Source organism: Opisthorchis viverrini (assembly GCF_000715545.1).
Source record: "Opisthorchis viverrini unplaced genomic scaffold opera_v5_53, whole genome shotgun sequence".
NCBI classification, from domain to species: Eukaryota; Metazoa; Platyhelminthes; class Trematoda; order Opisthorchiida; family Opisthorchiidae; genus Opisthorchis; species Opisthorchis viverrini.
In genome coordinates, this window is record NW_008751710.1 from 740,506 (window position 1) to 762,752 (window position 22,247).

The 22,247-nt window shown below is 45.0% G+C and overlaps 2 protein-coding genes across 2 annotated transcripts in view; both read left to right on the plus strand.

The window, feature by feature from the left end:
* The window catches only part of T265_03668 (hypothetical protein), a gene marked incomplete at both ends in the record, with an annotated part of 64,024 nt that extends 47,163 nt beyond the window's left edge, over positions 1-16,861 (plus strand). The window contains 2 exons of the mRNA XM_009168210.1: positions 5,487-5,595; positions 16,762-16,861. Of these exons, the coding sequence (XP_009166474.1) occupies positions 5,487-5,595; positions 16,762-16,861 (209 nt within the window). The remainder of the gene's footprint in view (positions 1-5,486; positions 5,596-16,761) is intronic.
* Positions 16,862-18,566: 1,705 nt separating this feature from the next.
* Positions 18,567-18,788, plus strand: T265_03669 (hypothetical protein; the record flags this gene model as incomplete). The annotated part of the gene is made up of 1 exon (XM_009168211.1): positions 18,567-18,788. The coding sequence occupies one exon, from the start codon at positions 18,567-18,569 to the stop codon at positions 18,786-18,788; it is 222 nt and encodes a 73-aa protein (XP_009166475.1).
* Positions 18,789-22,247: the final 3,459 nt, after the last annotated feature.

Genomic DNA, 22,247 nt, shown 5'->3' on the forward strand with positions numbered 1-22,247 from the left:
GCCGTCTCGAGGATAAGCATTTTGGATCATTTACAGCTTTCCAATTAGGCGTGAGAGCAGTGAGAGATCACTGTTCAATAGTCCAGTGCCTCAATAGTAAGTTTTAAATGTCAAAATCGTTCAGACAGCCTTGCCGTCTTCAAGGGGGGCGTAAAAATAAGAACGGACGTCTAAAGTTACCGGGTACTTCTAAACCGATGGGAATAGGGAAACCATACTTTCAGTTCCAATGACCGCAACCGTGAATTCGTAATTACATGCAGCAAACTGAGAGGTAGACCACTTACTATTTGCCATAGACAGTATGGACTATGAATCATGTTCTCCGTTTTTAAAGAACTGTGCCATCACTCATCCCTTACTGAATGATGTCCGATTAGTCAACACTCCAAATCGATTAAACAAATTAGGCTTAAAGAAATCTGGTTGCCATCTATGGAGAGGCGACCCGAATAAGTTGACTAAGAGTGGTCTCTTTGAAAAGTGGCCCTCCTTGGAAGTGGTCCGACTCCCGAAAGAATAGTTTTAGAATGATCTTTCCAGAATATGATTTTTCTAGTCTAGGGGAGAGGAGATTTTACCATCGGTAAAGTGAGCTTTGATGTCCTGGGGGGGTTAGCCTAAGAACCTAGTTGCTCAGAAACGTGACCGACGTCAAGACATGCGTTTTCATGAATTCCACATGGTGATGAGGGATTCTGTGATTCGTACACTTTTTGCAGATACAGTTACCTCGTAATAGAGGGGCTACCCTCAGCTGAGGGGGGCGAATTGAGGAGGCAAACTTTGGAACCATCGCACCTCCGAGAGTAACTGTGGCTGTAACGTGATTGGCCAACTATTCCTTGCATGCTAGATGGCAAGACAAACCAGTTTTCAAGGCTTCCTTGTTTTCCATCACTTTGAGATGAATCTGTCTTCGGGATACCTGAGGTAGCATCTGTGGGGAGTTGGGTCATGGTATCCGCACAGTTTGTCCATTCAGCAAAAACTTAAGGGTAGAACGAAAGAGATCTTCATCTAGCGAATATACACTCATTTGCAAACTAATTTGGTTTTTCAAGAGACTCACCTGGAAACCAGCTGAATCTCTCGTTTGTGAAAACATCATAAACGAGGGTGTATATTCGCTAATTTCGTGCAACTTGCTTCCAAGTAGAACATAAGATTGACGGAAACCCGAGGACTGCGCCTACCTTATGAGCCCCCCAAAAAAGGGCGAAACCGGTCGTGGACTGTCGACGGATTTTCAGCAAACCTTATGATAGTACATCACAAAGATACAGATCTTTATCTACTTTGAAGGAATGGTCACTTGGGGACCTCCCGCAGTTTTAATGGTGACCTCGTCCTGTAAATTAAGACAGTCTACGCTGAAAAGCGAAGAAGCACTCCACAGTTGTTTCTTCCTTATTGTGAATCGTCAGTAGTACGCATCTCACGAAACTCAGAGAGTTTCGAACGCGCAAACATCCGGTCCTGGTTGAACACTTGACAGTTTGGCCACAAGCGGCTGATCGGCAGTGTGATTAGCTGTCACGTAGACAGTATATAGCACCACTCATCCTTAACTCCACCTCACACTGTTGATTCTCTGGTCTAACACATGCTTCTCAGATGTAAGTTTCACTCAACTAGTGAATTCCACTCTTTGTTCGCGTTGTCTAAGCCTTGCTGACAGTGTGGGATGATGAGGATTCCCCTCAGAAAAGGATGAAACAATTGTAAAGTGTTTTTCAGCATAGATGGGTTTATCTTACAGGACAAAATTTCCGTTGAAATTCACAGCTTCCCTCATACTACCAGCTTCCAGGTGTTTCACAGTGTATGTCTGCTTTCAGGATAGGAGGCTTTGTCGCCCAGGTGTTGACGACAAAAACACAACTGAATTCCTTTCAGAGGGGCTGGTAAACAATCGATGGATGTATTCCTGGACAGCGTTTGGCTTTTGACAGAAAAGCTTCGTCAATCAACATTAAAGATCGTGTATTAGGGCAAACGACAGATTTAATTGGTGCTGAATGTCACTCAGAGGTTACTGTTGGTTAGTGTGGAAGCTGCTGACAATTGAAATGGGGTCTCGAGCGCTGGTTCTCTCAGTTTAGAGTACTTTAGTCGAATATTCCTGTTGAGTGCTGCCCACAAATCTTTCTGATCTATGTGGGTTGGTAAGTACTAGAAAAATTTGACTAAGTGTCGGTCGGCAAATCCGATTCGGGCATCAGCCGTCCATCACATTACTGTTTCTGTTGGATTTCTCCTTGATTGGGAGTCTAACCGAAGATGGACATTACTAACCCATGCGATGGCCACGGCGCTGTTCCCATGCTGGCACAATCAGTAGATTCATCATCCAGGCCAACTTAATCAAACAACATGTTCCTGACCACTGTCTACCTAATCACGAAAGTGCTACCGGACTGTTCTTGGGAACCTGTTAATCCATGTCGAATTGTCAAATGAAACACGAGACGGCCTTTGTACAGCACAGTAAAAGTTGAGGAATACCGTAAGGGAGAAATTCAGTTGGGATTCTGTTAGGTTTCCATTGAAAACCAAAGTGGCAAGTGAATGAGTGAGTGTACTTCGTGGAAATCGGGTTTCTTTATGATCTGATTGCAACGTAATTAGGTTGATTATCAGAAGGTGAAGTCTCCATTGAAAACCAAATTGACAAGTGAATGAATGAGTGTACTTCGTGCAAATCGGGTTTCTTTATGATCTGGTTTCAACGTAATTAGATTGGTTATCAGAAGGTGAAAAGCACTAACAAATGTCTGTTTTATCAGAATGAGGATGATTACGAAAGTACGAAAGTACACTTGATAAAAACAAGAAGCGGATAAGCCAAAAAGTGATATATCGTTTGAGGAAAACTGTTGAGCTTTCCTGAGTGAAGTTCCGGACGCGGGACGTCTCCTCTCTGTAGTATAGCCGCCGTGCGTGTTCCGTATTCGCCCGTGGAGACTTGCGGAGCTTGTTTGACTTCCCATCCTGTGCGCGCGATTGTGTTTTTGGGCCGAGTTGCATGCCTATTTATTGTGTGTAGTGTGAAGAGAGGTGTGTTTATTCGTGTTTGATAATTGCATGAACATAAATACAAGTTGACCTGATGTGGTTGAAGTCTGGAGCGTGACGCAGATGGTAGTAGCGTAAACAAAAATGGATGAGAAATTGTGGTGTACCTACATGGGGTCGCCTAAACTTCCAAGCGGTACAGGAATTCTTACGTGATTTGAATGTGTTTTTACGCGTGATCTAGTGAGCGACCGCTACAGATTCAAGGTTGACGAAAACCTGGAGAGCGTGCCCACCTATAAAACTCCAAGAAGGGCGAAACCGGTCGTGAGCTGTCGAAGAGTTTTCAGCAACCTTATGAGTAGTATGTTGCGTCTAAACTGCAACTTATTATTCTTCCCCCATGAAATTGGTTCCAAGTGGCCGAATGTCGGCTATTAACAACCATTCAAATGAACACAAATGAGCAAAATGTTACAAACATTGAGGGTCCACTCGCTCACACCACCAGCAAGGAAATCGCACCTCTTTTTTACTTACTTCGTCTTCATCTTTCTACTTGCTCCACTTCGCAATCCTCTTTGTAAACATAAAAAAGGCATACTTAATTTCTCCATATTCGATAACGAAATGCATCCTCCAGTAGTTACCGTTCTGTCTACCTGACAGACCACAACTGTTGCTATTTCTAGCGGAAGATTTTGGAGAAGTTACGGAAGTCAACATCTTCACGCAAACCAGCTGAAAACTTGTAAGTAAATAGATCAAAACTGAACATGGGAATTTTGAAATCCCTGCAACTGTAACCATCTGTTTGGATGGGAAAACCTCTCAGATGTCGGAAGTTGGAAGTCATTACGGGGGCAGTAAGTCAACAAGTGACCGTGCGGTAGAAATTACGTGACTGAATAATGAGTGGCGCGGTATCAACCGCCCGTCGCCGAACGGTTAATCGAGCGAACTGCTAGCCGGGAAGCGGCAAAATGGCTCAATGGTTAGAGTGCGAATTTACTGACCGGAAGGTCCATGGTTCGAACCCAACCTCAACCTCGGCCTCTCGACTTCCTCTGCCTTGGCTTGGGCAACCTTGCAGTAACCTAGCCTTCGCGCTTCCTTCGGGTGGCATGGCAGCTAGGCACCGAAAGGGTGCTACAGCGGAGTGATTATATTCTTTGGCCCAGAGGCCGTGAGTTCAAAACTTTCCGAGCTTCGTGAAATACACAGTGCTAATTATCCTCAGTAAGGATGAGACAGCTGTACAGAAATTTTCGGCTCTTCAGGATAGACTGACTTTACTCACGGAATGAAACCTCAGGTGAAAATTTCAAAATCTCCTCACACTACCAACATTAAATCTACACCGACCTGACTACTAAAAACAGATTTGTTTTGCCTTATGTATCCAGCGGCCGGCACCGCCTTGCGAACAAACAAGGGCCTTGTTTTCAAGTCCTTCAGGAGGGGAAGCCGGTGCGTAGGAGTCTTCGGGTTGACCGATATAACGTTGGTGAGGGAGCGAGGAACCAACAGGCTACAGCGAGCTCCATCTAAGCCCATCTTCGTGCTCAGGGAGATGCTTTGGAGTTTAAAAAACACCAAAATAAGTAGCTTAGCGGAAGAATAAATTTACAAGTTGGGTGAAACTTCCAGCCAAGAAGTCATCACTCAAGGAGCCAGTCAGTAAGCGAGTACGTGAGGCGGTTTCCGGAATCGATGGATGAGTGGTGCCAGGCGCTGAGTGATAGGTACAACGCTGAGCAGTTGCTCGAGGCCCATCGGTGAAGTGTTGAACCACAGGCGAAAATGTCACGGGTTCGACACTCCGTACACTCTGAATTCGCATGATATGCACAATGCTGATGATTCCGGTTAGAACAGAGTAACCGTCCAGTGCTTCTCGGCGTTTCAGAGTGGACTCAGTTGAAAACACCAGAATAGTCAGATTCCGAACTATGCTAAAATAGCCGCATATATAAAAGTTTTACTGATGGTTCCTAGGATGACCATTAGTTGCAGTGCAGTCTGAGATCCACCACACACCATTCTGCATGAGAACAGGCCTCACTGATCAGATTTTTGTTCCCAGTTGCTTGAGTTTACAGGATGTGGAGGCTCTGAAAAATTCAAGCGAAAATTTCATTCTTCCTATCCCCATGGCGTCCGGTATTCAGGAAACGAACCCAAGAATCTTATATTATGGGAATTCGTTTGTAGCTAGGGTATGTGGTTTTTGTGCGGCAAACAATGTCGCATTTTTTCTGAAAATGATCTTGTACGGTACAAACCTCACAGTATGGTACCAACAGGCTCAAAGGGCCATGAACAAACTCGCCCATAAAACTAGGATAATTATGACCTCAGGTAATCCATTTTTATGAATTTTATGAAATCACTTCTGATCAAAAGACGTTTTTAAACAGTTATGCGTTAGCTAAATGCAAAGTGCCTCGTCTTTTCGCCTCATTTAGGTATGGTCCCCGTCGCCTGTATCGTATTACACAGTGAGTCGGAAAAACAGGTAATTAGTGGCACGGATGTTTTGTGTGCACGCGGCCAACTGGCCCGCTTTCGTGGCGGGTAAGCAAACATCTGAGTCATATATCCACTCAACCCACAACGCTCACGTGCTCGGATCAATCGGACACGCAGCCAATCAGCCACTCAAGTCACACGCCAGATCGATGGTGGAACGCCGAACGGACACTCACACGCGCAAACTCTCTGACACACCGAAGCAGCTACTACAAGAACATAGCCACAAGTCCAGGTTGTTTTAAGGTTTTCTCGTAAGACAATATTTATCACAGGTTTCCCATTACTTGACCTGTTTAAGTGGATAATTTCTGGATATTAATACCACGTTTCATTCACCTTTGGTCCATATATTTATAAAATAGTGTTAATCTACATGGGGTCGCCTAAACTTCCAAGCGGTACAGGAATTCTTACGTGATTTGAATGTGTTTTTACGCGTGATCTAGTGAGCGACCGCTACAGATTCAAGGTTGACGAAAACCTGGAGAGCGTGCCCACCTATAAAACTCCAAGAAGGGCGAAACCGGTCGTGAGCTGTCGAAGAGTTTTCAGCAACCTTATGAGTAGTATGTTGCGTCTAAACTGCAACTTATTATTCTTCCCCCATGAAATTGGTTCCAAGTGGCCGAATGTCGGCTATTAACAACCATTCAAATGAACACAAATGAGCAAAATGTTACAAACATTGAGGGTCCACTCGCTCACACCACCAGCAAGGAAATCGCACCTCTTGGTTACTTACTTCGTCTTCATCTTTCTACTTGCTCCACTTCGCAATCCTCTTGTAAACATGAAAAAAGACATACTTAATTTCTCCATATTCGATAACGAAATGCATCCTCCAGTAGTTACCGTTCTGTCTACCTGACAGACAACACCTGTTGCTATTTCTAGCGGAAGATTTTGGAGAAGTTACGGAAGTCAACATCTTCACGCAAACCAGCTGAAAACTTGTAAGTAAATAGATCAAAACTGAACATGGGAATTTTGAAATCCCTGCAACTGTAACCATCTGTTTGGATGGGAAAACCTCTCAGATGTCGGAAGTTGGAAGTCATTACGGGGGCAGTAAGTCAACAAGTGACCGTGCGGTAGAAATTACGTGACTGATTAATGAGTGGCGCGGTATCAACCGCCCGTCGCCGAACGGTTAATCGAGCGAACTGCTAGCCGGGAAGCGGCAAAATGGCTCAGTGGTTAGAGCGCGAATTTACTGACCGGAAGGTCCGTGGTTCGAACCCAACCTCAACCTCGGCCTCTCGACTTCCTCTGCCTTGGCTTGGGCAACCTTGCAGTATCCTAGCCTTCGCGCTTCCTTCGGGTGGCATGGCAGCTAGGCACCGAAAGGGTGCTACAGCGGAGTGATTATATTCTTTGGCCCAGAGGCCGTGAGTTCAAAACTTTCCGAGCTTCGTGAAATACACAGTGCTAATTATCCTCAGTAAGGATGAGACAGCTGTACAGAAATTTTCGGCTCTTCAGGATAGACTGACTTTACTCACGGAATGAAACCTCAGGTGAAAATTTCGAAATCTCCTCACACTACCAACATTAAATCTACACCCACCTGACTACTAAAAACAGATTTGTTTTGCCTTATGTATCCAGCGGCCGGCACCGCCTTGCGAACAAACAAGGGCCTTGTTTTCAAGTCCTTCAGGAGGGGAAGCCGGTGCGTAGGAGTCTTCGGGTTGACCGATATAACGTTGGTGAGGGAGCGAGGAACCAACAGGCTACAGCGAGCTCCATCTAAGCCCATCTTCGTGCTCAGGGAGATGCTTTGGAGTTTAAAAAACACCAAAATAAGTAGCTTAGCGGAAGAATAAATTTACAAGTTGGGTGAAACTTCCAGCCAAGAAGTCATCACTCAAGGAGCCAGTCAGTAAGCGAGTACGTGAGGCGGTTTCCGGAATCGATGGATGAGTGGTGCCAGGCGCTGAGTGATAGGTACAACGCTGAGCAGTTGCTCGAGGCCCATCGGTGAAGTGTTGAACCACAGGCGAAAATGTCACGGGTTCGACACTCCGTACACTCTGAATTCGCATGATATGCACAATGCTGATGATTCCGGTTAGAACAGAGTAACCGTCCAGTGCTTCTCGGCGTTTCAGAGTGGACTCAGTTGAAAACACCAGAATAGTCAGATTCCGAACTATGCTAAAATAGCCGCATATATAAAAGTTTTACTGATGGTTCCTAGGATGACCATTAGTTGCAGTGCAGTCTGAGATCCACCACACACCATTCTGCATGAGAACAGGCCTCACTGATCAGATTTTTGTTCCCAGTTGCTTGAGTTTACAGGATGTGGAGGCTCTGAAAAATTCAAGCGAAAATTTCATTCTTCCTATCCCCATGGCGTCCGGTATTCAGGAAACGAACCCAAGAATCTTATATTATGGGAATTCGTTTGTAGCTAGGGTATGTGGTTTTTGTGCGGCAAACAATGTCGCATTTTTTCTGAAAATGATCTTGTACGGTACAAACCTCACAGTATGGTACCAACAGGCTCAAAGGGCCATGAACAAACTCGCCCATAAAACTAGGATAATTATGACCTCAGGTAATCCATTTTTATGAATTTTATGAAATCAGTTCTGATCAAAAGACGTTTTTAAACAGTTATGCGTTAGCTAAATGCAAAGTGCCTCGTCTTTTCGCCTCATTTAGGTATGGTCCCCGTCGCCTGTATCGTATTACACAGTGAGTCGGAAAAACAGGTAATTAGTGGCACGGATGTTTTGTGTGCACGCGGCCAACTGGCCCGCTTTCGTGGCGGGTAAGCAAACATCTGAGTCATATATCCACTCAACCCACAACGCTCACGTGCTCGGATCAATCGGACACGCAGCCAATCAGCCACTCAAGTCACACGCCAGATCGATGGTGGAACGCCGAACGGACACTCACACGCGCAAACTCTCTGACACACCGAAGCAGCTACTACAAGAACATAGCCACAAGTCCAGGTTGTTTTAAGGTTTTCTCGTAAGACAATATTTATCACAGGTTTCCCATTACTTGACCTGTTTAAGTGGATAATTTCTGGATATTAATACCACGTTTCATTCACCTTTGGTCCATATATTTATAAAATAGTGTTAATAAATTTTAATTACTAATTAGATATATTAATTCATAAAACAAAACTAAATAATTAGTAATCAGTTAATATATTTATAAATTCTTAGTTAGTTAATACCCCCATTTCAAGTTACTTTCACTTATTACTGAAGCTGGTTGTAGCGTGGGGCGTCGAGAAGTCAGCGGTAATCGACGTTCGAGAGGGTGTAGCGACGGCACACGTTGGTTCTGAAATGTGCCGATATAGAGATTGGCATAAGTGAATCCACACGGCACACATTCGCACTGGTCGGGTGACGCAGGAGAGAAGGCCGAAGCGTGGCAAAAACACACGTGCATTCAACCGAAACCGAAACTGGAAGACGGGGGTACAAAGTCAGGTCAAGGTCAATCAGGGGGGGTGTACAAGAGGGTTACTCTTTCCTGCCCGGGGCTCGTGGTGGCTCGTCCGTGGTACCTGCAATAGGGAGAGGGAGAGGGAGAGGCACGTAAAAGCTTATATGAGAGATGTCAAGCAGATAAGTCGAGTGTCAAATGTGTTACATGGTCGTGATAAGGTTTTCCCGCTTTGAGCGGAATGACGGTTTGCGACACAGTGGAAGAGGCGCACGGTGCAACAAACTTTGGGAGTCATTGTACTGTTCCCAGAAAATTATTTGGAATCCTAATAAAAGCACCGTTTCATGCTTCTACCCATAGCGTCGGTGATTCATTTGACGTTGCAAAAATTAAGAAAGTTTACTTTGTCCAGCACCGTCGAGCTTAGCTTTTTCCTCCTAACCTTGCTGGAGCGTCTGCTAGAGTTTACGGTGGATTTTAATTGAAATACTCAAAAACTCCTGATAGGTTTTGTCACAAACTGAGAAACTACACAATGCCATTCGAGTCACCTCATGGATCTAATCGATAACCATCCTTCAGATACGGTTTAAATCTGTATTGTCCATGTTTGAACATTGCTACTAGATCAGCACTAATTAACGCCCACTGACAGGTTGAATTTTCCGTAGGAGCTGACCGCAAATACTGTGCAAAGCTGAACTTCAAAAATCAAATGTTTCAGATGCAGCACCCTTTCAGTGCTTAGCTGCCCTGTCAATGGAAAGGGGAACGAAGGCTGGGATATTACCAGGTTTCACAAGCCTAGACAGGACCGTCTGAGATTCTGAGGTTGGGTTCGAACCATGGACCTTCCGGTCCGTAAGTTGGTGCCTTAACCAATGAGTCAACTTGAGCCCAAAGCGGAAGCCCGTAGACCATGTAGCGGACGAGGTCCTTATCAGCGTGTTCGGATAAATTAACAAGCAAAGTAACCAATATAAATTCACAAAATCACAATAGGAAAGGAATGAGTAGCCAAATGGGGACTCACGAATGTGTAGATACAATAGTCCACTACACCGATCCAAATGCAGTAACTGGATGTGAAAGGAAATATTCACTTGTCGGAATTTCCCACAGATGGTTCCGCGTGCGTGATATATTCCACGGTAGGAAAAATATTCACGGCTAAAAATATCACAGGTATTTATTGTGACGTTCGACAGTTGACACAGGCACAGAGATTTGGTCCCACTGGTTCAGCAATCAGCAGACAGTTCAACGGAGCGTAAATACACTCGTTCAGCAAGAAGTCAGCAGATCGCACCGGAAAATTGTGTATTCGTAACATTAAAACAAACGTCATGATACAACGTGAACGACAGTTACAAAGTGTGATTTAAGTTCAGGAAGAATGGTAAATGTGACAACGGATTACATACACTACAACCACCAGCAACAAAACTGATCGTTTGGTCTTCAAACAAGCCTCAGTTATCCATCGAACGGCGCGAGACCCTCTCCATTCGAAACACATCACCAACAAGAATGCAGCCTATTGACTAGAATTTACGTAAATCATGCTGAAAAGTGGCTTATGCAATGTTCATTAGCAATCATGGGGACCATATCAGTGCATGGCTGAATGGACAATTACCTATTAACCCCCTGTGCTTAGTTACTTGATAATAGCCATTGATGTGATTGGCTGGTTAAGAAAAATAGCTTTATTGTTATTTCTTTGAGCAGAAGACGGATAAGGTGCCAACTCGACAACACACTGGCGATGCCCCACGACGAAATGTCTGCAATTGAATTACGAAGCTTGGTAAACAGATTCACAGCCATGCGATCATCAACTAATTAACGCACCCGAGACACCGATATTTCGATATATACCCGGGAGAAAGCCATTTCTTGCAGAACCAAGAATGGAAGAAATGGATGGTAAGCGATCATGGAAAACCCGATCTTTCAACCCAGCTGGTCAGGATTACTGCTGTTGTGGCAGGGGACCCACGGTGGCCAGAGTCACGTGAGAGACCTGTTTTACCATTCACGCTTCCTTGTAAACAGACCACAACTGGTCTAACTGGACAAAAAATCTCAATCGATTTTTACACCAGAATGACATGTGATCAGCTCTCATATTCTGTTATGCACATAAGGTAAGGTGTGTTCCATCGTGAAAGAGCCTAGATCTGTATTGCCCGAGATATGCGACGGTCCGATTGTTTTTCACGCAGCCACAAGAAATACTAGAGGAAGAAACCCATGGGGTTCTGGTAGAACCTACAAGGCCATCGGCAAACCAGCGAACAATACAGAATATCAATGGTATTTGGGACTAAATGTTAGAATAATTTAAAACGCATGACGTAGGAGCGTGATAAGTGACTGACAAAGTGTGTTAGCTTTTCCACTGATTTCAATTTGGCCTTAAGGGCGTCCCAAGCCACATTTACAAACGCATTCAACAGAACCAAGAACGTACTCGGTGAACACAAGTGCTTAGGATGTTGTGGTAAACGTTTGAGCCTGTTTAAATCAAGTGAAAACGTTCTGGGGTAACATTTTGTACACCATATTAAACAGAACCGAAAAGCAGCAGCAACATCTGATTGAATGTGGCCCGAGGTATGGGAGTTTTGGTCAACGGAAGAAAGCTGGGACAAGGTGAGAATAAAAAAAACTGTAATTAGAATAAGATAGAAAAAATATACCACTTGCTGGTGATATTGACACTGTTGCTAAATTTCGGAACGTCGGAGGTTAAGCGGCACGCCTGCAAGTCACGTGAAAAGCACGGAGTGTATTTGACGCAGTAGCCCTCAGTCCCAGCAAATGTAGCCAATTTTCAGGTTAACTAACCCCCCGACTAGAACATACTGTTAAAAAATCGGGGAGTGCGCCCACCTGAAGAGCCCTACGAAGGGCGAAACCAGTCGTAAGCTGTCCAACAGTTTTCATCAAACTTGTGAGTATTTTCCTTTGTAAAAATCCCTTACCCTGCTTTGAAGAAGACAAGGTCTTTTCGTGCGGACTACCCACTCGCTGATATCAAGATGCATTAGCACTGACGTTTAGCAGTGGATCTTTCAAACACATGACTGTTTCGTAGCGTGGCCAGCTTTGATGTGCAGTTAGGTTGGGTACGTGACCTTTTCACTCTGGTAGTTAGAGTTATCCGGTCGAGGGTTTTGCAATTTTTCAGCGTCTGCTTTTTACTAAACCATTCTCCAGTTATCAGTAAAGAGTTGCCATCCATTAAACATACCAAGGCCTTATCTTAGTGTTACGCCTGAGCCATGGAATAAGGCAACAACATGTTCACCGCTGCCTAACGCAGAGAACAATCGTGAGGTCTCCAGTACAATAGAGACTGTGGTTCTATCACGGCATATCTCCAAAAGTTCACATCCAAGTGACAAAATAAACTGGTTCGCGAGCTGATTTGGGGTTGACGGGAGACGACTCAGTTTATGCCGACTCACTTCTGATTAGGTATCATCACCGCTCACTGGCAAAATAATTTATCTGCAACATGGGTGACTGCTGGAGTAGAGTCATTCCATTCCCTAACGGCTCAAAATGAGAAGTTGCGTGCTCTAATATTGAAAAGCTCTCACTGTGTCCCTACAGTGTGTTGGTGGAGTCAAATGGAGGAAAAATGACCGATCCTACCTTGTCCAAACAGGGACCAAGTATTGGTTCCACTTAAAGTCGACAGAGTCCAAGGATCTTCAGGCGCGTTAAATTAGCAACGGGATTTGAGATTGGCAACCACTTTGTCCCTCGTCTGTCTTGAGTGGGCTACTCAGTTGACGCATCCGACAAACGGTCTGACGTGGGCCCCATAGAACATATGGAAGTCCAAGCGATTGGTATGAGGAAGGCTGCACCGATTTGCTCGAGAAACAACGAATGCCACTCAGGCCGATTTTTCGTAATTGAACAAAAGTGGGTTTGCCAGGGGCATAAGTCTTCCTGGTCTCTAGATTTGTAACTGATTTTGCCAATCCTCACTACAAACGACGGGCTCATCTGTCAGGCCGCCTGTGAACAACATACAGACACGTTATTCCTAATCCAGTAAAAGTTTCCAGCCTTGGAACAACCGATTTACTGCGTTGCCATCAGGCTAGTGTGCGTTGTTATTGAAATCCTGAACTTTTGGTTGATCAAAAAGTATATGCATGATTTTTGGAGTGCATCGGGAAGGTCACTAACCTAGATCAGGAATAGGAGTAACCCGGTGTAGAAGTAACCCGGCGTAGAAGTAACCCGGTGTCCAATGGCCCGCCGGCTCCCGTAGGCCTCGAAATTAGCCTTTGGATTTTGGCTTGTGTGGAGCAGCCTATTGAGGAGTTATGCGTGTCGCGCAAAGACGCGCAAAAACACGAAAGAATCCCTGTTGTGTCTGCGATGCCAAGTTTTTTGCAACAGGAAAATTTAAAATGGCATGCTTCGCAATGCTTCTCATACCATACATTTCATACCGGTAACGCTAACAAACACAGAGCTACCGGCCTTTTAGCCAATCGGCTTATCAGTTCATTTCATTCTAAGCAGAAGGCGTGCTTTGTTGAGTGACTGACAAAACACCAGTTAGAAAGGCTCGACCAGGCTACATCCTTGAATGCACTTCATGTGGCCTTAAGTCGCTAAGGGAATTCGTCTTATGCTAGAGTTTACAAACATCTTTCTATGCAAACGGTAGGCTGGTTTAAGGCCGCCTGAAAGTCTACCATACCAAGGCTGAAGGCGATGAGCTCGATGGGGTAAAACACAGGCCTGAATAGTTTTTGCGGGCTTCGACTGCCACTTTCGGGTAGCTAGTAGGATTTTTCGCTTTCGCCCAACAAGGGCACAGATATTGACTGGATTCTGTATGTACACAAACAGGGGATATTCGCCTTTTTCACTTTCACTTGGTGTCGCAATTGGCTTCGCCAATTAAGTTGGCAGTTTTCTGATTTACAGTGATTTCACAACTTATGAGATGTTCATTTGTCTTCTCAGCATTCTCTAGTTTGAGAGATGGTTTGTGCCTAACTTGCAAGACACCAAATCCCAGGTGATCCTTGGTCTACTCCACTGCGCAAAATTTCTTTCGGGATAAACACTGCAGCATATCCTTAAATCTTTATTTCGTCAGTCCCGTACATCATCGTTACCAAACATGGTCTATGTTCAAACGATCAAAAAAGACACAACGTTCTGAGAAATTTGCGCGGTTGAAGTTCCAAATTAGTGTCATCGGTTAAGGGTTCCTGGTTCAGTATTGAGTGCAGGCAAATGTCAGTACACAGTGGCCACTATGTTCCAGAGGGTCCTCAATTATCAGGTGATAGAAAAAGAGTCGCTACTGGGTCAGGATCGGATCCAGTAAGAATGCTGGCTGACCTGTGTGACGTCTGGCGGATGCTTGAATATGCTGTGTGCGGGCAGCCTGTTGTGGCGCTCAGTATTCGCACAATGGAACTGATTTCTCGAAAGCTACGGCACTTTCATGCTCGCCACTTCATAGTGTAGAATGTCTATATATAAAGTGTATGCTTCTGTATCATTGGAACTCATCTACTATGGTGATTTGTTTAAGTGAGCGAATCCTCAAGGTCAATAAACACCACCGACTGTGAATATGTTGCCCGAAGTAATAAAAAACCTCGAATTGTGGAAAACGTTGACTCACTTACAATAGACGAAACTTTCAGATAGTTTTCCACCCGAAAAAATCCCCGAACATTCTGGAATCTACATGGCCTTTGAAGATGCAAAATATGCGTAGGTGCATTCGTGCAAACAAATTTTGGTCGACGATTCCTGTTGCCAGTTAAAATTCCGTAGTCCACGTTCATTATTTGCTAAAGGTCATGCACGTTTGCTGGCAAAAAAGCAGAGTTTTCCATTATAAGTTGCGAGTTATGCTAGGAAGACCCCGAGGTTTATCGGTTAGCAACATGGAAGCTACGTCGATCATAGCGAACAACTGAACAAACCTAACTGACGCACACGGCTAACATGCGGCTAGGGGTACACCATGCCGGAGTGCAGCCATCCATCTGCACCGGGGAAAAGGGTCAAAATGGACTTCGTGAAATGTTGAGATATGTTGGTCGTTTTGAAGTGTACATATGTCCTTCCGGGGGGCGAATAATCTTCGTCAGGTGTATTAATTTGGCCTTTGACGTCCTGAAATCAGAAGGGGACACCATTTAGCTTATCGAACTATCACCATAAAGTGGGTGGCCGACAAGTTGGTAGAGATACCCAAAATGCAATTCACCGGCAATGTTGTCGTATATGCATGTTCACACAGTGCCATCTTCAGCGGTTACTTCGCATGCCTGCTTACCGCACCTCTCAAGAAATACGAGACTTACATTAAATGCATGGATCTCATTAACATACTAACTGTCCGGAGCTGATGGGTCACATGAAATCATCCTGCGCGTATATGGCCCATTTTTGGTTATTGCACAACCAGCGGGCTGTAAGATAGGAAATAACTTCAGGATCGGTGCTGCGTAGAAGCTGTAGGTTTTTCCGGAATCTGCGTGCTCGTAATACGATGAGCAAAAAACCTACTGTCTAGGCGAGCCGTGCGGTGAAATATGTGCCGGATGTGTGCAGAATGTGTCTATGACCAAAAATTCATCAATATTAAATGATACATACGTGCTTTCTGATGGCTTTGCGGACATGAAAATCGCGAAGCATCACGTCACAGCCGAACACGACCCTTGCTGCACGCATTTGCGCCACCAACTTGTCGATTACAAAAGTCTTAACCAGATAAGTTTCGCCTAACATTGCCTTGAAAAAGTCGAATAGTTTAAGCATGGGAGCAAATCGTTTGCTCTCTATGAATACAGACAACCGGACGCCCGGCTTCCGTGCCGTCCGTTATCGAGGTGTGCGGCTTATATCTACATGGCGAAAATTAGGTGCTTTTAAAAACTTACCCAAGGCGGTTTGTTGCATGCGTTCCGTCTACATCCATTGCATCTGGAAAGCGTCGGAACAATGCTATCTGCTGCCATCGGGAGAAGCATGTGACTATAGTGACCTACCCCTGACTGGCACACAAGCACGCTTCCGGTCTCCCGAAGTTTTACCGGGAGGGAAAGCATATCACCTCCATATTAAAACCCAAATATGTGGCATGTACTCAACATAGCCGGTCGACATTTCTGGCGGTGGTTGCATATATCCCGAGTGGTAAGAATCTTGCTGATTTCGCCCGCCGCAAACTGTTGCACATCACACAAGGGCGTTTCATACCTCGGAAGGTGTCCAACAGGTGTCCAACTCGTCTTCGGTTAGCCGTCGATTAACTGGAAGCCGGTCGTACAGAAAGCTTGACAACTTGTAGTTGTGTTCCAGAAAATAAGAGGTGACTGCCAGTTGATTCATTTGCTACCGTAGACAAAACCGCACTAGACAGCTGGCGCTTCGTGTACTTCTTTATTAGAAAATACGCTCGGCCTACTAGCTTCTTCACATTTCCCGGCTTTCCGTTGGTTTAGGAGGTCGCCCACTGCATTCGTTGTACACACACTCGTGACTTAAAGCAGCATGGGTGCTTCGGTTACTGGATGAACTCACAAATAACACATAGTTATCCCTCATGTATTGGTTTTAGGCCTTCTCATATGCCGAATATGTACCAAAAATTTCGAAAGAAAATCAAATAAAACAAATCGCAAAAAGTGACGGCAGATGAAGATAATGTTTGGACTGAGCACATATGCAAAGAAGTGCAACACTTTAACGTTAAAGTTTTTATTTCACTCACAGGGGTTTTGCAGAAAAATGCATTGTGCCTCGAAGGCGCCATGTCTTTTGTAGGAGTGCATCCGGTGCAGATACAAAGCGCTCATTTGGCTCGACGTACTGAGATTTTCTGCAGCCTTCCTTGGGAGCCTCGAAGCCAACCACTGCGGTTTAATACAAGGTTTGTCATGTCCAAACACCTTCAAACCAAGCGTTGTGGAAGTTCATGACGCCCACGATGAACGTCGTGAGAGCCAAATTGAAAAATTGTGCGCCATGTCCACCACAGAAGGTTTATCAGAGCCCAGAACTAAGGAGTAGACTCAATATATGGCAAGGCAGTTTTGTTAGCCTACCAATGTTCCTCCACGCGTAAGTAGTCTTCATGGCCCACTTCTTTGGTATTGCTTACCCAGTGATAATATGAGCGTCATCAATTGAGAAAAAATATTCTGAACGCGTAAATTAGAGCCTACCATTTCTCTACTGTCAAAATGCTGGGTGCTGCGCACTGTATATTCACACGCCAGTCGCTCGACCTGCCAGGACCCCGAAGTGGTAGGGCCTGGAGTGCAAGAAGGACGCATACACTCTCTAGACCGACCATTTCTCCGTCTATGCTAGTTATGTGGTGTCATCAAAGTAAATGGCCATCTATCAAGAGAAACATATAGCCAAGTGGCTGAAAGGTGTAACCAAAAGCTGAAACAGGGCGCCTTTTAATCTTCGAATGAAAGGAAACGTGCATAATCCAGATCCTTTCAGCGTCCGCATGTGATGGTGCACTGTCAAAAAATGATACCAGGAAGAATTTATCTTGTGCGATTTTTCTGGAAACGGCCAGTGAGGTACCCGATAATTGCATATCGATTTATTGTCACCCTCACGTGAAAAATACAGAGCTAAATACAGCCCTTGTGGACCATACAAGCCGTGGCCATCTACGGCTTGTTAAATCCCTTCATGACTGAGTATATGCGCTACTAAATATATCTAGTAACAGCAACAGTTAGAATGCAGCGCTCCCCTATTTGACGTAGACTAGCTAAAGTAATTGTGTCAGGATATGAGAGTGGCCGTTCAAACGAGAGTGACGTAGCCTTGAAGTATTCAACTGCCCCTTCTGCCAGCGATTATTGCAGGTTGATCGCTGAACGCCAGATAATGGACTTCAGGAAGATCTGTTATCGAAATGAAAGCAGACTTTACAGAAACACATGAGCGTTTGCGCTTAGAAATCCAGAAGAATTGTTATTTGGGTAGATGAAATCACTGATGGGTCGGTTTGTAATTCAGCGTCTAGGGGTTTATAAGCAAAAGAATTGCGAGGAACAGGACCGCATCCCTAATAAAAAGAACCAAACCTTCGCTGTCAAACTTACCTCCAACAATCACAGGCTGAGGGGGGAGCAGACAGAAAATAAAGAACAAAAACAGGTCCCAATTTTGCAAAGTTGGCAAGAAAACCAGGGTACTGCCACGTACTGCCAACTAGTAAAACGCTGACTCAGAGAGCGGAGAACACGCTGTGGCCAAGAGCAGTGAACGCGATGAAACAAACAAAGGCTATGTATGAATAATGCCTTTGGAGCCCGGAATCACCCACACGAATGCGGTTCATTGCATTCCCAGAAAGCCGGGCGTATAGCCATTTCCGTTACTAGGGCCACGGCCCGCAATGGCGGCCAACTGTTTTGAAGACGAAACGGAAATGAAATGGGAGTATGGTTCAGATCTATTAGATTAACCAGATTGGTGTCGCTTCTCTGGGTTACCAAGGAAATAAAGCAGATTTCGTTTATTAAACAGCGCAACTGGAAATCTTATAAATGTATAAAAATCACCATGAGCGACACGGACTGATAAACTGTGAAATGCAAGGAAATGGGTCCCAGAAAACTTTGAACGTTGGTGAGAAGCGCTTAGTGCACCAAACGCAACAAGGTCTAATAATCAAGCTAGTGTTCCTGTGGGAAATTCGAATGGTTAATGGGCAAATCACATCACCCCCAGAACGTTCAACAACAAACTCCGAGGATTCTGTGAATTGATGCCCACGACCTGATGAAAAGTTGGCATAAACAAGGGTAAATGACAAAGAGGAAAATGACAGATGTAATCACGTTGACCAGCCTTGTATAAATCAGAAAGCTGATGGTAGTGAGGTAGTGTTCAGAATACAAAATTTCCCAGGTTGTACATAGTGGCTTACAGAAGACCAGGAGTTGGGCGGAGAAAACGGGGAAAGAAAATTAAAGCGGGTTTTTGCAAAAGCCTGCGCCGCTGGCTTAGGCTTTCCTCGTTAAAGCACATATCCCTGAAAATCCTGCTATGAACCAAAAAACAGTTATAGCCGAGTGAAAATGGTGTCTCACTGGTTGCACGCAGTGTGGAACCTCCGACACCATTGGTTTCGCAAAGCCTCTGAGCCTTCCTTTAAAGTGTCACTGCCCCATGCTGCCACCTCGTCACACGAACATGCAAAGCGACCGTTCACCTCAATTTTTTCCACGATCTCTTGTCCTTGCAAGCTGCAGACTGCTCTCAACTCACTCAAATTTAGGGGTATTTTTTGTGCACGGTGAGTGATATCAGCAAGCCACCCGTGTTCTCAGACGGTATGTTATTGTTACCGTAACCTACCTTGTAAGTTGCCATCATGTCAAGTCCCTCCTTGAACCTTGAACAAACGTCACCGAACAGTTACAAAAATTATCTTCCATGACTTTCTTACCTCTACTTTTGCCCTAGCAAGCCCCACAACATAATAATCCTTTCTGTCAAAATACTTGCTAGCTAACCCTCTCCTTTTGCACAAGCTAACTACGAGATCACGTACGCTTCGATCACCAATTAGGAACTATCCAATGACACTTCCGCCCTTCCTAGCCAGCTTCATAAGCGATTGTACTACTAGTTGTGAGATGGGTTGCGCGCCATTTAGCCCATGTAAGTTTCTCATATTCACACATGGCTACACCCATTTGCATCAGCCTCATACCGCCATTCCTAACTACCTGCACCTGAATGAGGATCATCGTTTTTGAAATCGTACAGTGTTGTCTCACTACGACATTTGGGAAGTTAAACCACACTTATATGCCTGCTATTTCGGGCCACAGTATAGCTTATGCCTTAATACCCTGTAATATTCACTTGTGCCTTCCAGGTGAACGACGGTAGCTGAACGACAAGAACAAAACCAACCCGGAAAACTTGGACAAAAGCCTCGATCCTGTGTATCAATCCGTGAATCTGTGAATCCGTGATTATATTCTATTCGCAATTTAAGCCATCAAGCTAGATATTGATTTGCTTAAACGACAGCCATGGACAATTATGCACCCTAAATAGACCCCAGAATATCTTCAGTCCATGCTGTCCTGAATTTGTCAGGATTCCTATACCCATCCTAACTACCCCGACAATCCCAAATGACCCACCCAAGAGGTTCTTGTACGAAGCTGTCCACGGACCCAAGAGCGACGTCACGATGACGGTACTTCGACCGCCATACCCAGCCTGATAGCTTGCCCCCGGATCTCGATATCTCTACAATTTTGCAATCGACCGTGTTACATGAGCCAACAGGCGCTTCTCAATGCGTTGAATTTGTGTCAGCACCCCAAGGTACTGTTATACTATTGTACTATCCGCTCATATTGCCTACAAACTCACTAATTTTTCCCGCGGCATTATCGAGTTCTTAGCAGTCGGTGAAGCCAAATTCCTCGCAGCGTACCCGACTATCATAAAAATCTGCCAAAGGTACTAACCGCGTTGGGTTCCTTGGCTTTTTTGGCGGAGCGCTGGCCTCATTAACAGGAAGAGAAAACATGTGAAGAAACAAATTTCTCCACATTATTCCTCACCGTCATCATGGGACGCCATGCCAAGATGGAGATCTGTATATCTGCCTTGTTTATTGGACGTATACTCTAGAAGGCAATAGTAACGATAATGTCAATTCCTTACTAGTGGGTGGCATACCGTTAGGAATGAGCATACGGTTATAGTCGGAATAAAGGAGGACGGGGATATTTTCCGGCACTGGGGATTGCGCGAAAAAGGACAGCGTCATAAACTGCGGGCAAGCATCTAATGTGGAATTGGTCGCACCTAAACCGACATGGAAAAGAGAACACAGGTACCCGGAGTTTATCTTACTTTTGGGGGAACATATCAAGCTGAGACAAGGTCAGATCGCTCCAACGAGGAACTTTAACGGCGACAACTGGTGCCTGAATTTGACCCTGGAATCTTCGCCCTCCTATGCATCGGGATGATAGGCGCTAATGCATTTACGATGGCAGCTTAATGTCCGTCCAAACTGGATACTATCAGACAGCGAATTTCCATTGAAGGCGGTAGTGTTTATGCAGCAATACACGGAAAAACACCACCCGATCCACGCTCGAATAATAGTCCCAGCACTAGTGCCTGATACGGGTATGGCTCGAGGTCAGAACGAGTGTCGGAGGATGACGGTTGCCAGGTTGATAATGACGTTGGATTAGGTTGGAGGGCCTACTGACTCCTCGCTTTTGAGTAGAACGTGAGCTCAGTGGCGGAAAACGGCCAGTGAGAGAAGTAACTTGGCATTGAATTCCAGCTTGCTAGGAATCCAAATGGAGCATGTTGAGCAAGACAATCCAAATTGAGACAAACTGGGCTGCAGCCATGCCAAAAAGTAACTCATACTCGAAAGAACAATTGACTTTTGTGAAGTATTAGCCTCCATGCTATCTTCATCAGAAGTATTTCGGACGTCTGTGGAAAGGACAAGGTGCGGGGACGCTGAAGAGAATTCGCGTTCCGAAGTGCTGTAAAGTTCAAACTCTACATTGGATCACAAATCTTTACCCCCGGTTATCATTAAATCGATCGCTAGGCCTCTGGTGACCTGTTCCCTGAGACGACGATCAGTTTGTGCTACAACCAAAAGAGCTAAATGCCTGACCAAGACGCATGCTACCAACCGTCCCCAGAATGTCCTCAAAGGCTACCGGGATTGATGTTCGCCATGTACCATGCTTATTATAAAGATCGCGCTGATATCCTTCGAAATGGCCGTGCTGTACCGAATGTGCGGCTTCCGGAAGCAGTCTGGGACGCCTGCATGGACATATTGGGGCAAATCTTCGGAATTCTTCTGGAGCATATGCCACGGCGAGGCTCACTGGACGTTGGATAGCTGGGCGATACTCAAATCAAGTATATGGTTACATTCAGTCCATGCGATCTTCAGGCTATAAGAGGCGGGACAGTGTTCTTTCATACACACGGCCGGTCTTTCGCATTTCGTGATTAAAAGTAGCCTTCTTAATGAATGAAGGATCTCGATGGACGCAAAAGCTGATAAAAGTGACCTAGTGACGCAATCCATTTTGACAGCGTCAGCTTGAGCAGTACGGAACTGTCTCGAGCCTTCTAGGACGAAACTCTGGATAAATCAGGCAGCGCGCATTTTCTCATGAGACGTCGCTGGTTTGTTTCTATTTGAACGTTAG